The following is a 15,963-nucleotide window of genomic DNA, read 5'->3' as shown; positions in this document are numbered from 1 at the left end:
CTACAGTCCACGGGGTTGCAAAGAGTCGGACACAACTGAGTGACTTCACTTTCACTTTCACTTTTCCCTAGTAATAATGAAATTGAGGTACTTTATGGATTTCTTTGGAGGGAATGATGCTGAAGCTGAAACTCCAGTACTTTGGCCACCTCATGCTAAGAGTTGACTCATTGGAAAAGACTCTGATGCTGGGAGGGATTGGGGGCAGGAGGAGAAGGGGACGACGGAGGATGAGATGGCTGGATGGCATCACTGACTAGATGGACGTGAGTCTGAGTGAACTCTGGGAGTTGGTGATGGATAGGGAGGCCTGGCATGCTGCAATTCATGGGTTGCAAAGAGTCGGACACGACTGAGTTACTGAACTGAACTGAATAATGAGTAGATACTTCATATGTTTATTGGCCATTTGGACTTTTTAAAATTTTTTATGAAGTACCTATTCGAGGGTTTTGCCCATTGTGAACACTGGGTTGTCTTGCCTTTGCTTTGTAGAAGTTCTTTATGTATTCTGGTTATGAATCCTTTGACAGATACATGTATTACACAGTATTAGCTATAGTCATCATGCTGTACATAGATAACTGTGTCATAAATCATCTTCTTCCATTTTGCAGTGTGCTTTCTCATTCAGTGATGAGATTTGGTGAACAAAAGTTTTTAATTTTAATGAAGTTGAGTTTATTAATCTTTTCCTTTATGATTAGTACTACTTGAATCTTGTTGGAAAAATCCTTACCAACCCCAAGATCATGACTATGTTCCCTTCGTTTTTATTCTAGAAGCTTTATTTGTCTTTGACATTTAAATCTTTGATCCATTTATAAATAATTTTTGTCTATAATATGTTTATTATTTATTTGTTTACATCATTTTGTTATAAAATTGCTTCAGCATTACTCATGGAAAAGATCATTCCTTCCTCACTGAATTGCAGGGGGTGTATTTGTCTTAAATAAGTGACCACATATGTGTGGATCTCTATGATTGATTTTTATTATGAAATTTGTGAGAAATTCCAGTGAATTGTAAGTTCCAGGAAGACTTAAACTGTGTTAAATTTGCTCACTACCCAATACCTACTGGCTGGCACAGTGCCAGGCACATGATAAACATTCAATACGTATTTGCTGACTGAATAAAAGAATCATTCATGTTGATGTTTGGCAGAAACCAACAAAATTCTGTCAATCAATTATCCTTCAGTTAGAAAAATAAATTAAAAAAAAAAAACGAAACAAAGAACATCCGTTAGGAAGTCTGAAAAATGGTGAGGAAAGATCTAAGCTGTTTTCTTTTGCATAGATGCTTAGATATGTAGCCCTTACCCTCTGCTCTCCTCTCCCATAGCCCCCTTGTTCCCCATTATAAGAATTTATCTAGTCTTACAGTTCAACCAAAATACATCAAAGACCTCTCGGATACTAGGATTTTTGCCAGGGAATTTCTTACTTAGTTCTTACAGTCAGTTACCTATCGTATTTCAGTTGTCATTGTACATATATTGTTTAATCAAGAAATTTTATGAGAATCTGTTACTCTTCTGTTTATTTTTAACCTTTATGTAAGTCCTTCAGGTTCTGTGAAGTGTATGATTATAAATTGTAAATCTAACAAGAAAAGTTACTTTAAGACAGAAGACAGCTATGAAAGGATTAATTCTGTTCTGTTGTTTCTTAAATGCTAATTTTTATCATGTCTTTGTAGAAATTGTCACAGAAGGGAAAAGGAAAAAGCCTTCATCTTCAGAGTTACATAAGGTATGTATTAGTTTTGCTCTTAACTTTTGGATTATCTTTAGAGTTAATAATATTTAAAGTATTTTGGTATTTGTCTTTTCAATAAAATTTTAAAGAAAATACTGTAAATCTATAACTAGTCAGTGTTTTTTGGGGGATGTGTTAGTCATTCAGTCATGTCCAACTCTTTTCGACCTCATGGCCTCCAGGCTTCTCAGTCCAGGGAATTCTCCAAGCAACAATAACTGGAGTGGGTAGCCATTTCCTTCTCCAGGGGATCTTCCTGACTCAGGGATTGAACTTAGGTCTTCTTTACCATCTGACCCACCAGTGGTATATCCTAATTAATCAAGGGTTAACTAGAAAATAGGAAATCCTTTCTGGGACCAGCCTTGTTTAAATCATTATAAAATTTACTAGTATACTTTTCAAATATTATTTTAAATTTATATAAAACATACTCATTTATTTGATGATCAAATATATTAGAGTACCTCCGGTGCATTCATTTATGATACTGTAGATGTTGAAGGGTTGTATTCAAGTTATGCGCTGAAAGTTACTATTTGGTATATATCTTTTCAAACATATTTTTTCATTTATTTCTTTCATATAAGCCAGGAATAGCAAAACAGGCAAAATGAGGTTTCTACCTACCTAGAAGGTGTTGAAAAAGATTTAATCTGTTTTTAGAAAGATAATCTTTTTTCCTATAGAATTTTGTGATTTAATGCCATAGTTCCTTGATTTGCATTATAATAATTTATTAGTGACTTTTCTCTGAAGCATTCTAATTGTACGCAAATAACTTTAATTGGGCACAGTTTTTGGAAAAAAAGAGTGAGAAGAAGATATAAAAGAGGGCTGTGAAATCAAGAGTACCTTGCAAGACCACATAGAGAATGTAGCTTTGGGTACTCTTATTCTACCTTTGCTTACTTCAGATTTGTGGGGTGTGGTTTATTCATTTAATTTTCTGGATTTAGTGAATTCCCTGGTGGTCCAGTGGTTGGGACTTTGTCATTTCACTGCTGTGGGTCTGGGTTCAATTTCTGGTTAGAAACTAAGATCCTGCGAGCCATGCCAGGCAGCAAAAAATAAAAGGAAAAAATCTGGATTTAGCTTAAGTGAGATAAATAAAGGAGTTAAAAAGGAGATTTTACATTGCTTCTGTGTGTGTATGTGTGTCCGACTCTTTGCAGTCCCATAGATTGTAGCCCATCAGGCTCCTCTGTCCATGGAATTTTCTGGGCAAGGATGCTGGAGCAGTTTGCAGTTTGCTACTCCAAGGTATCTTCTTGACCCAGGGATTGAGCCCACGTCTCTTGCATTTGCAGGCAGATTCTTTACCGCTGTGCTACCTGGGAAGCCCATTACCTTGCTACTATACCCAGTTTTATTTATTTATTTAATTAAAAATCTTTATTGGAGTATAGTTGATTTACAGTGTTGTGTTAGTTTTAGGTGTACAGCAAAGTGAATCAATTATATGTTCATATATCCACTCTTCAACATTCTTTTCCCATATAGGTCATTGCAGAGTATTGAGTAGAGTTTCCTGTGCTATATAGTCGATCCTCCACTAATATGTGGAGAAGGAAATGGCAACACACTCCAGTATTCTTGCTGGGAAATCCCATGGGCAGAGGAGCCTGGTGGGTTACAGTCCATGGGGTCGCAAAGCATCAGACACAACTTAGCAACCAAACAACAACAGTGTGTATATGTCAGTCTCAACCTCACAGTTTATCTTTCCTGCCTACCCCTTTTCTCCTCTGGTAACTGTAAGGTTGTTTTCTGTGTCTTTGACTCTATTCCTGTTTTGTAAATAGGTTCATTTGTGCCATTTTTTAGATTCCACAAATAAGCAATGTCATATGATATCTGTCTTTCTCTATCTGACTTACTTTACTCAGTATAACCATCTCTAGGTCTATCCAGTTCAGTTCAGTCGCTCATTCATGTCCGACTCTTTGTGACCCCATGAATCGTAGCACGCTTGTCCATCACCTGTCCAGCATGCCAGGCCTCTCTGTCCATCACCAACTCCCGGAGTTCACCCAAAAGTTCATGTGCATTGAGTTGGTGATGCTATCCAGCCATCTCATCCTCTCTCATCCCCTTCTCCTCCTGCCCCCAATCCCTCCAAGCATCAGAGTCTTTTCCAGTGAGTCAACTCTTCGCATGAGGAGTTTCAGCCTCAACATCAGTCCTTCCAGTGAACACCCAGGACTGGTCTCCTTTAGGATGGACTGGTTGGATCTCCTTGCAGTCCAAGGGATTCTCAAGAGTCTTCTCCAGCACCAGAGTTCAAAAGCATCAATTCTTCGGCGCTCAGCTTTCTTTATAGTCCAACTCTCACATCCATACATGACCACTGGAAAAACCATAGCCTTGACTAGATGGACCTTTGTTGGCAAAGTAATGTCTCTGCTTTTGAATATGCTATCTAGGTTGGTCATAACTTTCCTTCCAAGGAGTAAGCATCTTTTAATTTCATGGCTGCAGTCACCATCTGCAGTGATTTGGGAGCCCCCCGAAATAAAGTCTGACACTGTTTCCACTGTTTCTCCATCTATTTGCCATGAAGTAATGGGACCAGATGCCATGATCTTAGTTTTCTGAATGTTGAGCTTTTTTTTTTTAATTTATTTTTTGTTATTTTTTTAATTTTAAAATCTTTAATTCTTACATGCATTCCCAAACATGAACCCCCCTCCCACCTCCCTCCCCATAACATCTCTCTGGGTCATCCCCATGCACCAGCCCCAAGCATGCTGTATCCTGCGTCAGACATAGACTGGTGATTCGATTCTTACATGATAGTATACATGTTAGAATGCCACTGAATGTTGAGCTTTAAGCCAACTTTTTCACTCTTCTCTTTCACTTTCATCAAGAGGCTTTTTGGTTCCTCTTCACTTTCTGCCATAAGGGTGGTGTTATCTGCATATCTGAGGTTATTGATATTTCTCCCAGCAATCTTGATTCCAGCTTGTGCTTCTTCCAGCCCAGAATTTCTCATGATGTATTCTGTATAGAAGTTAAATAAGCAGGGTGACAATATACAGGCTTGACGTACTCCTTTTCCTCTTTGGAACCAGTCTGTTGTTCCATGTCCAGTTCTAACTGTTGCTTCCTGACCTGCATATAGGTTTCTCAAGAGGCAGGGTAGGTGGTCTGGTATTCCCATCTCTTTCAGAATTTTCCACAGTTTGTTGTGATCCACAGTCAAAAGCTTTGGCATAGTCAGTAAATCAGAAATAGATGTTTTTGTGGAACTCTCTTGCTTTTTCCATGATCCAGCGGATGTTGGCAATTTGATCTCTGGTTCCTCTACCTTTCCTAAAACCAGCTTGAACATCTGGAAGTTCACGGTTCACGTATTGCTGAAGCCTGGCTTGGAGAATTTTGAGCATTACTTTACTAGCGTATGAAATGAGTGCAGTTGTGCGGTAGTTTGAGCATTCTTTGGCATTGCCTTTCTTTGGGTTTGGAATGAAAACTGACCTTTTCCAGTCCTGTGGCCGCTGCTGAGTTTTCCAAATTTGCTGGCATGTTAAGTGCAGCACTTTCACAGCATCATCTTTTAGGATTTGAAATAGCTTAACTGGAATTCCATCACCTCCACTAGCTTCGTTCATAGTGATGCTTTCTAAGGCCCACTTGACTTCACATTCCAGGATGTCTGACTCTAGGTGAGTGATCACACCATCGTGATTATCTGGGTCATGAAGATCTTTTTTGTATAGTTCTTCTGTGTATTCTTGCCATGTTGTTGCAAATGCTATTTCATTCTTTTTTATGGCTGAGTAATATTCCATTGTATATATGACCACATCTTCTTTATCGATTCCTCTGTTGGTGGACGTTTAAGTTGCTTCCACCTACTAACTTTTGTAAATAGTGTTGCAGTGAACATTGGGATGCATGTATGTTTTCAAAGTATGGTTTTCTTCTGTTATATGTCCAGGAGTGGCATTGCTGAATCATACGGTAGCTCTAGTTTTAGTTTTTTAAGGAACCTCCATACTGTTCTTCCTAGTAGGTATATCAATTTGCATTCCCACCAGCAGTGTAGGAGGGTTCCTTTCTCTTCACACCCTCTTCAGCATTTACCATTTGTAGATTTTTAAAAATAATTTTATCTATTTATTTTTGGCTTCACTGAGTCTTTGTTGCTGCATTCAGGCTTTCTCTGGATGCACTAGAGCGAGGACTCGTCTGTAGTTGCAGTGTGCAGGGTTTTCATTGTGGTGGCTTTTCTTCTGGAGGAGCATAGGTTCTAGGATGTGTGGGCTTCAGTAGTTGTGACTTGCAGGCTCCAGAGCTAAGGCTCAGTGGTTCTGGCACATGGGCTTAGTTTCCCCACGGCATGTGGGATCTTCCCAGAGCAGGGATCAAAGTGGTATCCCCTGCATTGCAAGGTGGATTCTTAATCACTGGACCACCAGGGAAGCCCTTTTGCTTTACTCGTATTGAAACCATTTTATGGTGTTACTGATTGTAGTTGATACAGTGCTTATTATGCATGCTGAGTCACTTCAGTCATGTCTGACTCTTTGCAACCCTATGGATTGTAGCCCACCAGGCTCCTCTGTCTATGGGATTTTCTGGGTAGGAATACTGGAGTGGGTTGCCATGCCCTCCTTTAGGGGATCTTCCAGACCCAGGGACTGAACCCATGTTTCTTATGTCTCCTGCATTGGCAGGTGGGTTCTTCACCACTCGCGCTACCTGGGAAGCCCGATGTTTATTATATTGGAAGCCCAGTGCTTATTTTATGTTATATAATAAGCTAAACTTGATGCTTAACCATGATTTATAATGTGAAAGTTAAATTATTTAAGTTCTAAACAGATGATTTCAAGCTTGTGGCTACAATCCATCCATTCATTTGTTTATTCAGTGTCTTGTAAGCCATTCACTTTGGAATATAAAGGTGACTAAGTCAGAGTATACTCTTTCAGTCCCTTCATAGTCTGGTGAAGAAGACAAACATGTAGATAAATAATTATAATATAGCATGATATGTGTAATACAAACTACCAAGTACTAATACCCAGAGAAAGGAAAGCCCTGGTATGGGAGTGACGATTGTGTGAATAAGAATAATTTTTTGCAGAATCTGAGGTATTTAATAGCGGAGAGATAGAGCGAAGAGCATTCTAGGTTAAAGGAGCAGTACATACAGAGGTCTAGAGATGGTATGCCTCAAGAAGGTTGAGTAAACTCAGTGTGGTTAAGGTGTAAAGTTTGTGATGTGTGAGTGACATCAAAGAGCCCAGATTGTTAAGAGTTACATCTGTAAGTAATAGGCACCATTGTTGTAGTTTAAGATTGTAGCCGTAATTAGATTTGTGTATTAGAGAACTCTGGGGTTAGTGTTTGAGAGATTAGAAGAGGAAGAAACTGCAAGTAAGAGTAGTTAAGTAGTTATTGTGATACCTCATTTATCTACTTTTATACTGAGTGAAAGAGGCTTTTTGTAAAATCATATTTAACTACCGCTGCTGCTGTTAAGTCGCTTCAGTCATGTCCAACTCTGTGTGACCCCATAGACGGCAGCCCACCAGGCTCCCCCGTCCGTGGGATTCTCCAGGCAAGAACACTGGAGTGGTTTGCCATTTCCTTCTCTGCATATTTAACTACTGATAAATTAAGCACAGAACTTAAAACTCTTTAAAAGTAATAGCAAAATATTAATGCAGGTAATGTAGTGGTTCTGTTAGCTCATTCAGCTCTTACTTATATTTCAATTAAACTAATTATTTTCTCATTTTGGTTTCAGATAACAAAGATATTAAATGCAAAACCAGAGGATGTTCATGTTCAGTCACCACTGTCCAAACTCAGAAGCTCAGAACACTGGGATGTTTCTTTGCAGGGGGTAAATAAAAACTCTCTTGTTATAAGTATATGGGGTTTTAAAACATTTTAATAAAGCTAAATTTTTATTTTCTTACATGTTCTTTTTTTTATTTTCTTGTATTACATAATTGCAGGTTTTAAATTAATGTATTTCTGGCATATGTTGAAATCATGCTTTGAGGTTAGGGTCTTTTTTCAGTTTAAATCTAAGAATAGTGTATTGTGCATGGTTGTTTTCTTCATGAAATTTAAATCTCATTGTTATATATTATATTTTAAATTTATGATAATATTAAGCTTATTAAAGGAGAAGGAAATGGCAACCTACTCCAGTATTCTTGCCTGGAGAATCCCATGCACAGAAGAGCTTAGAGGCACAGTCCATGGAGTTGCAGAGAGTCAGACATGACTGAGCAACTAACGCTAATGCTAAACTTATTAAAATCCCTTGCTTTTTTTGTTCTGTAAATTTAAGAGGGTATATTGTAAAAAGTGACACAATTATTTTAAAAGATAGCCTGATTATAAATCTGCACCAATTTTATCACTTTTAATTATTACTATAGAGTTCTCATAAGTAAGGCTTGCTGCTAAGTCACTTCAGTCGTGTTCGACTCTGTGTGACCCCATAGATGGCAGCCCACCAGGCTCCCCCATCCCTGGGATTCTCCAGGCAAGAACACTGGAGTGGGTTGCCATTTCCTTCTCCAATGCATGAAAGTGAAAAGTGAAAGTGAAGTCACTCAGTCGTGTCCAACTCTTCATGACCGCATGGACTGCAGCCCACCAGGCTCCTCTGTCCATGGGATTGTCCAGGCAAGAGTGCGGGAGTGGGTTGCCATTGCCTTCTCCAAAGTAAGGCTGAAGATAGCACTCTATATGTTCTTTTTTCTTTTCTTGACTGGCACTACTCATGGTCGGTGTTTTAAAACTGGAATTTTTTTCTCAGATTTTCCAGTTATCTGTTTGAGAATATACATACTGGTCAACTAGTTTTATTGGTCTACATTTCTAACATAATGAAATACCGCAGGTTGGTGGCTTAAACAACAGAAAGTTATTTTCTCATAGATCTGGAGGCTGGAAGTCCAAGATCAAGGTGCGGGCAGGGTTGTTTTCTCTAAGGCCTGTTTCCTTGGCTTATAGATGGCCACCTTCTTGCTGTGTTCTCATGTGGCCTCTTTTCTGTGCACACACATCCCTGGAGTTTCTTCCTCTTCCTATAAGGACACTAGTCTTGTAAATTATGTTCCCACCCTTTTGACCCCATTTAAACATAAACTCCCTGTGTAAAGGCCCTATCTTCACGTACATATATTTTAAAGGTGAGGACGTCAACGTGCGAATTTTGAAGGGGACAGTTTAGCTCATAATGGTTGTATTTTAGGATAACAGATGTTAAGTCACCTTGAATATATGTATTTTTATGTTATAGACAAGAAAAATTAACCATTTATTAAAACTTGTTCTCAGAGGAAAGATTAGCTGTTAGTATTAGTTGCTTTAACATTATTTATTTATTTATTTGTTTATTTTGACTGTGCTTCATGGCCTGTGGGATCTTGGTTCCCTGACCAGGGACTGAACTCATTGAAAAGTACAGTTTTCTAGCCACTGGACCACCAAGGAATTCCCTAATGTTATTTAAAATTTTAGTTATTAAATAGTACATTTGTTTTTTATACAGGGTACAGAAAAGGAATATAATAAATGGGACTATTTCCTGAATGCAGTCACTACTGACAGTTTTTTTTTTTTTCATTCCTTTCAAGAAGGAAAAAGCATGCTGCCCATGTATGACTATACATTTTTTGATCATTGCTGAAGAGGGATCATGAAATACATCTTGTTCTGTGTTTTGCCATTTTTAGTTAGTAATATTTTAATATTTTTTCTGTTTTAACACATTTAGATGTACCTCTTTTGCTTATTTTCTATTAGCTTTACAATACTCCCCAAATATACTATATCCAATAATTTAGTCACTTAGTACACTGATATTAGACAGTTTGGTTGTTTCTAGAATTTTACTAATATAAATAGTATTGCAGAAACCTTTATTTTTCATAAACAGGGAACCATTTTTGAGTGGGATTACTAGGTATAAGGAAGTTTGTATATTAAATTTTTATAAGTACTGAAAAATTATCTCAGAAAATTTGTACCAATATGTATTGCCACCAATGAGAGATTCCATATTTCTACAAATTTACTAGTTCATACTGAATGTTATCGTGTAGTGAAATTGTTGCTAACAGAAGGAAAAAATATATTATTTTAGGAAAATTTTATCTATATTTGCATATTTTATTTTATGCTTTGGCATACTGAATGGAGTAAAAATATATCATTTTAAATACACACAATCTAAGTAAATGGATGTGATTTGAATTTGTTTTCTTAAGAAGTGTCTTACTAAATGTGTTTCTTCCTCTACCCTTGGGTCATATAATCTTTCTTTAGTTTTTGGCCTTCAAGAGGCAGACATGGATCACCAGAGAGCTCTTTAGGTATTAGGTCTCTATGTTATACAGTCTGCTTTCTTCTCTTTCCTTAACTCCTCTTTGTTTCAGCAGGCTTCTTTTCCTTAGAAGTAACAACTTATTTTCTCTTGTTCTCTCTGACCCACTAAGTGAAACAGAGCCTCCTCAGAAGCAAATTTTCTTTTCCTATGACTAGTTTCCTATACTAGTTGGATGTCTTCTTTAGGATAGTGATACTTAACTTCTGGGAAATCTACATCATATTTGAGATTTGAAGTGGCAGATGTGTCAGCATTACCTTGGTCCCTTGTTGCTTTAGATGTAGCAGTATTTGTTAAATGTGCTTCATATTTTGTAGACTTTGAGGTGGTACCCAAATCTTGCTTCATGGTTTCTCCCACACACCACCGTAGCTTTCAATGAAAGAAAAAGGGATAAATGCCAGTTTCCATAATCTTTAGCAGAATTTTAACTTGTTTATTTGTGTTTTTTACTCAGATATATAAAATAGATCTTAGGTATATAATTGGATGAGCTTTGACTAATGTAACATATGCAACCAATATCTCAGTGAAATAGAGCATTGTCATGAGTCTTGAAAGTTCACTTTGCCCTTACCCTTGTATCTCTTCTTTGTCTGTTGTCTCTATTCCCACCCTGTTCTGGACAAGCGATTTTTTAATTTCTATATTTGTAAGATAGTTTCGCCTATTGTTTTCAGTGTATACTCTTTTGTGTTGCCTTCTTTTGCTTAGTAAAATGTTGTTGCTCATTTTTGTTTTGTACCTATTAGTAGTTTGTTGCTTTTTATTGCTGAGCAATATTCTATTATATGAGTATAATGCAATTCATTTATCTAATTCTTCTGTTGGTGAACGTTGGGACTTTTAATTTGTTTTGCCCTGATACCAATGGTGTTAAAATATTTTCATATTTTTTTATTAGAGTGTACTTGCTTTACAATGGTGTGTTAGTTTCTTCCGTACAGAAAAGTGAATCAGCTCTACGTGTACGTTTGTTGTTTAGTCACTAAGTCATTTTATTTGTTTATGTGACTTGAACAGGCAGTAAGTCACGTCCTACTTTTTTGCAACTCCATGAACTAAATATGTAGCCCACTAGGCTCCTCTGTCCATGGAATTTCCCAGGCAGAATACTGGAGTGAGTGGCCATTTCTTTCTCCAAGGAATCTTCCTGACTCAGGGATTGAACTCGAGTCTCCTGCATTGGGAGACAGATTCTTTACCACTGAGTCAGCAGGGAAGCCCATATTTATACATATATCTCCTGTTTTTTGGATTTCCTTCCCATTTAGGTCACCACGGAACACTGAGTAGAGTTCTCTGTGGTCTAAAGTTGTTTCTCATTAGTTATCTATTTTATACATAGTAGTGAAAATATTTTCATATGTTGCTTAGCTGTTATGTATCTTCTTTTTCGTGATGTGTCCAAATATTTTGCCCCTTTAAATATATACTTTATATTTATTCTCAAATATATTTGACAGTGAATTTATATATAATTAAATTAATCCATTTTAAGTGATCTCTGAATTTTGACAAATGTATACATTTTGCAGCCACCAATGTAATAAAAGTGTATTTGTATTTATCAGTTTTTTCTTGATGTAAAGTTCTGTGAGTCACAGGATCTTTATAGACTCATAGGACTGTCATCACAGTGAAGATACTATATGGTTCCATCACTCCAAAAAATTCCCTGGTGCTATCCTCTTTGTAGATTCTTCTTATCCTCATCCATAGTCTGTGCTAACAGTTTTCTCTCCTTGTACGTCTACATTTTCCAGAGTGTCACATGAATGTAATCATGGAGCATGTAATGTTTTAATGTTTTGAGAGTGTTTTTTTCACTCAGTTTAGTGCCAGTGAGATTCATCCTTGTTGTTGACGAATAACAAACTGTATCAGTAGTTTGTTTCAGTTCAGTTCAGTTGCTCAGTCATGTCCGACTCTTTGCCACCCCATAAATCGGAGCACGCCAGGCCTCCCTGTCCATCACCAGCTCCCAGAGTTCACTCAAACTCATGTCCATCAAGTCGGTGATGCCATCCGGCCATCTCATCCTCTGTCATCCCCTTCTCCTCCTGCCCCCAATCCCTCCCAGCATCAGAGTCTTTTCCAATGAGTCAACTCTTCGCATGAGGTGGCCAAAGTATTGGAGTTTCAGCTTCAGCATCAGTCCTTCCAATGAACACCCAGGACTGATCTCCTTTAGAATAGACTGACTGGATCTCCTTGCAGTCCAAGGGACTCTCAAGAGTCTTCTCCAACACCACAGGTCAAAAGCATCAATTCTTCGGTGCTCAGCTTTCTTCATAGTCCAACTCTCACATCCATACATGACCACTGGAAAAACCATAGCCTTGACTAGATGGACCTTTGTTGGCAAAGTAATGTCTCTGCTTTTGAATATGCTATCTAGGTTGGTCATAACTTTCCTTCCAAGGAGTAAGCGTCTTTTAATTTCATGGCTGCAGTCACCATCTGCAGTGATTTTGTTTATCCATTCCCAAATGAACCATTGAAGGACACCCATAAGGGTTGTTTCCAGTTTCTGGCAATTAAGAACACAAGTTTTTTGTGAGCAGACGTTTTAATCTCTCTAGGATAAATACCTTGAAGTGGGATTCCTGAGTCATGTGGTAAGTATATACCTAACTGCCAAACTGATTTCCAGAACACCATTTTACATTTCCACCAGTAATGTGTGGCACCTTCTGGTACCAGCACTTGCTACCGTCAGTTTACTTTTTTTTTTTTAATTAGCAGAGTTTATTTTTTAGAGTAGTCTTAGGTTTACGAAGGGATAGTACAAACAGTACTTGTGTACTTGCACTACTCTCCCCTACCCTCACACATAGTTTCCTTATCATTAACATCTTGCATTAATGTGGTACATTTGGTGAGCCAAATATGATATAAGTTTTGATATGAGATATAATTACTATGTAATATTGTGTTAGTTTTAGGTATATAATATAATTTGAGAAGGAAATAGCAAACCACCCCAGTATTCTTACCTAGAGAATTCCATGGACAGAGGAGTCTGGCAGGTTACAGTCATAGAGTCACAAAAAGTCAGACATGAGACTGATCAAGAATCCACACATATAACATAATACTTATTTATTTATTTTAAACTATTTTTCAATTTTAATTAAAAATTTAAAAAAATTTTTTTCATATACTTTATTTTAGGAAAAAATCTTGAAGAAAAGTTTGCTGTATGGCTTTCACAGCTGGTGAATTTAACTACATTTCTTCTTTCTTAGTTTATTTTTAATTGGAGGATAATTACTTTACAACATTGTGTTGGTTTCTGCCATACAACATCATGGATCAGCCATAAGTATATATGTCCCTTCCCTCTTGAACCTCCCTTCCACACTCAAGCCCATCCTACCCCTCTTGGTTGTTATAGAGTACTGGGTTGAGCTCTCTGTGTTATGCAGCTTCTTCCCTCCAGCTTTCTGTTTTACGTATGGTAATGTATATCTTTCAATGCTATTCTCTCAGTTCGACCACCCTCTCCTCACCCCTTTGTTTCTGGAAGTCCGTTTTCTATGTCTTCATCTCTATTCCTGCCTTGCAGGTAGGTTCATCAGTACCATTTTTCTCGATTCCTTACATATGTTAATATACGTACTTATTTTTCTGACTTATTTCATTCTGTATAACAGGCTCTAGATTCATTCATCTCAGTTCGACCGACTCAAATTTTGTTCCTTTTTATAGCTGAGTAATACTTCATTGTATGTATATACCACAGCTTCTGATTTATTTGTCTTTGAGATCAAGCCATTCTATCCAAGGGCTTTAGGATAGTGTCAAAAATCCAGGAAGGGGCTTCCCTGATGGTCTTGTGGTTAAGAATCCGCCTTGCAATGCAGGGAACACCAGTTCAATCCCTGGTCCAGGGAGATCCCGCATGGCTCAAGGCAGCTAAACCCATGTACCACAATTACTAAGCTCACGTGCAGCAGTTACTAAAGGCCACTCACCTAAAGCCCAAGCTCCGCAAGAGGACCCACCACAATGAAAAGCCCATGTACTGCACCTAGAGAGTGCACCCAGTCTCTGCAAGTAGAGAAAGCCTGCATGCAGTAATGAGGACCCAGCACAGCTGGAAAAAAAAAAAAACCTAGGAGGACAATGAGATCTGACATTCTTTTCCTGGCTGGAATCTCCCCAGCTTCGCTGTCACGGAAAGCCATAATAATTGATACATATTTAAATTGCAAAATTATTGCCATAGTAAATTTAGTTAACATTCATCACCATACGTATTAATAGTTACAATCTTTTTTTCCCCATGATGATACTTTTAAGATCTACTCTCTTCAGTTCAGTTCAGTCACTCAGTCTTGTCCAACTCTTTGCTACCCCCATGGACTGCAGCACACCAGGCTTCCCTGTCCATCACCAACTCCCAGAGCTTACTCAGACTCATGTCCATTGAGTTGGTGATGCCATCCAACCATCTCATTACTCTTTTAGCAACTTTCAAATATACAGTACAGTTTTGTTCACTAAGTCAACATGCTGTACATTATATCCCCAGGACTTACTTATAACTGGAAATTTGTACTTTTTGACCATCTTCACCCATTTCCCCCAACTGTCAACCTCTGTCTCTGGCAACCACAAATCTGTTCTCTGTACTGATGAGTTAAAAAAAATTCTGCATCTAAGTGAGATCATATGGTATTTATTTTTTCTCTGACTTATTTCACTTAATATAATGCCCTGAAAGTACACCCATGATATTGCAAATGGCAAGATTTCCTTCTTTTTTATGGTTAAATAATATTCCATGTGTGTGTGTGTGTTTGTGTATATAACATGTTTTGTTTATCCATTCATCCATTGATGGACACTTAGATTGTTTACACCTCTTGGCTATCGTAAATAATTATGCAGTGAACAAGGGTTGTTGATAATTTTTTTCAGTTAGTGATTTGTTTCCTATAGATAAATACTCAGAAGTTGAAGTGGAATTGCTAGATCATATGGTGATTTTTATAATTTGTTTTGAGGAACCTCTGTACTGTTTTCCGTAGCGTCTCTGCCAATTTACATTCCTATAAGCAGTATACAGGAGTTTCCTTTTCTGCTTATCCTTGCCAGCTCTTCATGTCTTTTTTTGATAAGAGCCATTCTACCAGGTGTGAGGTGATGGCTCACTGTGGTTTTGATTTGCATTTCCTTGATGTTTAGTGATATTAAGCACCTTTTCACATACCTGTTGGCCATATGTATATCTCTTTTGGGAAAATGTTAAAATCCTCTGCTCATTGTAAAATTAGATGTTTTTGCTGTAGAATTGTATGAATTCTTTGTATATTTTAGATATTAACCTCTTATCAGATATGTGTTTCACAGGTAATTTTTCCAGTTCTATAGACTGCTTTTTCATGTTGTTGATGGTTTTCTTTCCTGTGCAGACATTTTTTTAGTTTGGTGTAGTGTGTTTTCTATTTCTATGTACAAGCTATTTTCTGTCTTTATGTACTCTAGATACTTTGTATAACTAGAATCATAGAGTGTTTGTCTTTTTGTTACTGGCTTTTTTCACTTAGCCTAATGTCATCGCTTTGGGAAAAACCCTCTTCCTCCTGTGTTTCTCCTTTATTCTCAGACTATTATCATTTTCACAACACTTCTCCCACCACATGTATGTGGGCTTTCCCCCCACCAAACAGTCCTCTGGGACACGAGCTGGGTGTCCTGCAGTTTATCTCAATTCTGCCTGGTGTGCTGCGATTCATGGGGTCGCAAAGAGTCGGACACGACTGAGCGACTGAACTGAACTGAACTGAACCGACACTACCTGGAGATAGTTTTAGATCC

At 37.7% G+C, this 15,963-nt stretch overlaps 1 protein-coding gene across 23 annotated transcripts in view; it reads left to right on the top strand.

Moving 5' to 3' along the window:
* The window catches only part of SENP7 (SUMO specific peptidase 7), a 164,341-nt gene that overhangs the window by 41,845 nt on the left and 106,533 nt on the right, over nt 1–15,963 (top strand). For all 23 annotated transcript variants that reach the window (XM_060416974.1, XM_042232290.1, XM_060416902.1 and 20 more), the window contains 2 exons: nt 1,708–1,760; nt 7,531–7,629. Coding sequence is in view for 18 of the 23 variants with exons in the window: in XM_042232290.1 (XP_042088224.1) it covers nt 1,708–1,760; nt 7,531–7,629 (152 nt within the window). In the remaining 5 variants the exon portion in view is untranslated. The remainder of the gene's footprint in view (nt 1–1,707; nt 1,761–7,530; nt 7,630–15,963) is intronic.

This window comes from Ovis aries, chromosome 1 (assembly GCF_016772045.2).
Source record: "Ovis aries strain OAR_USU_Benz2616 breed Rambouillet chromosome 1, ARS-UI_Ramb_v3.0, whole genome shotgun sequence".
NCBI lineage: Eukaryota > Metazoa > Chordata > Mammalia > Artiodactyla > Bovidae > Ovis > Ovis aries.
The sequence above is the reverse complement of the archived record's forward strand: the minus strand, read 5'-3'. Positions and strand labels throughout refer to the sequence as shown.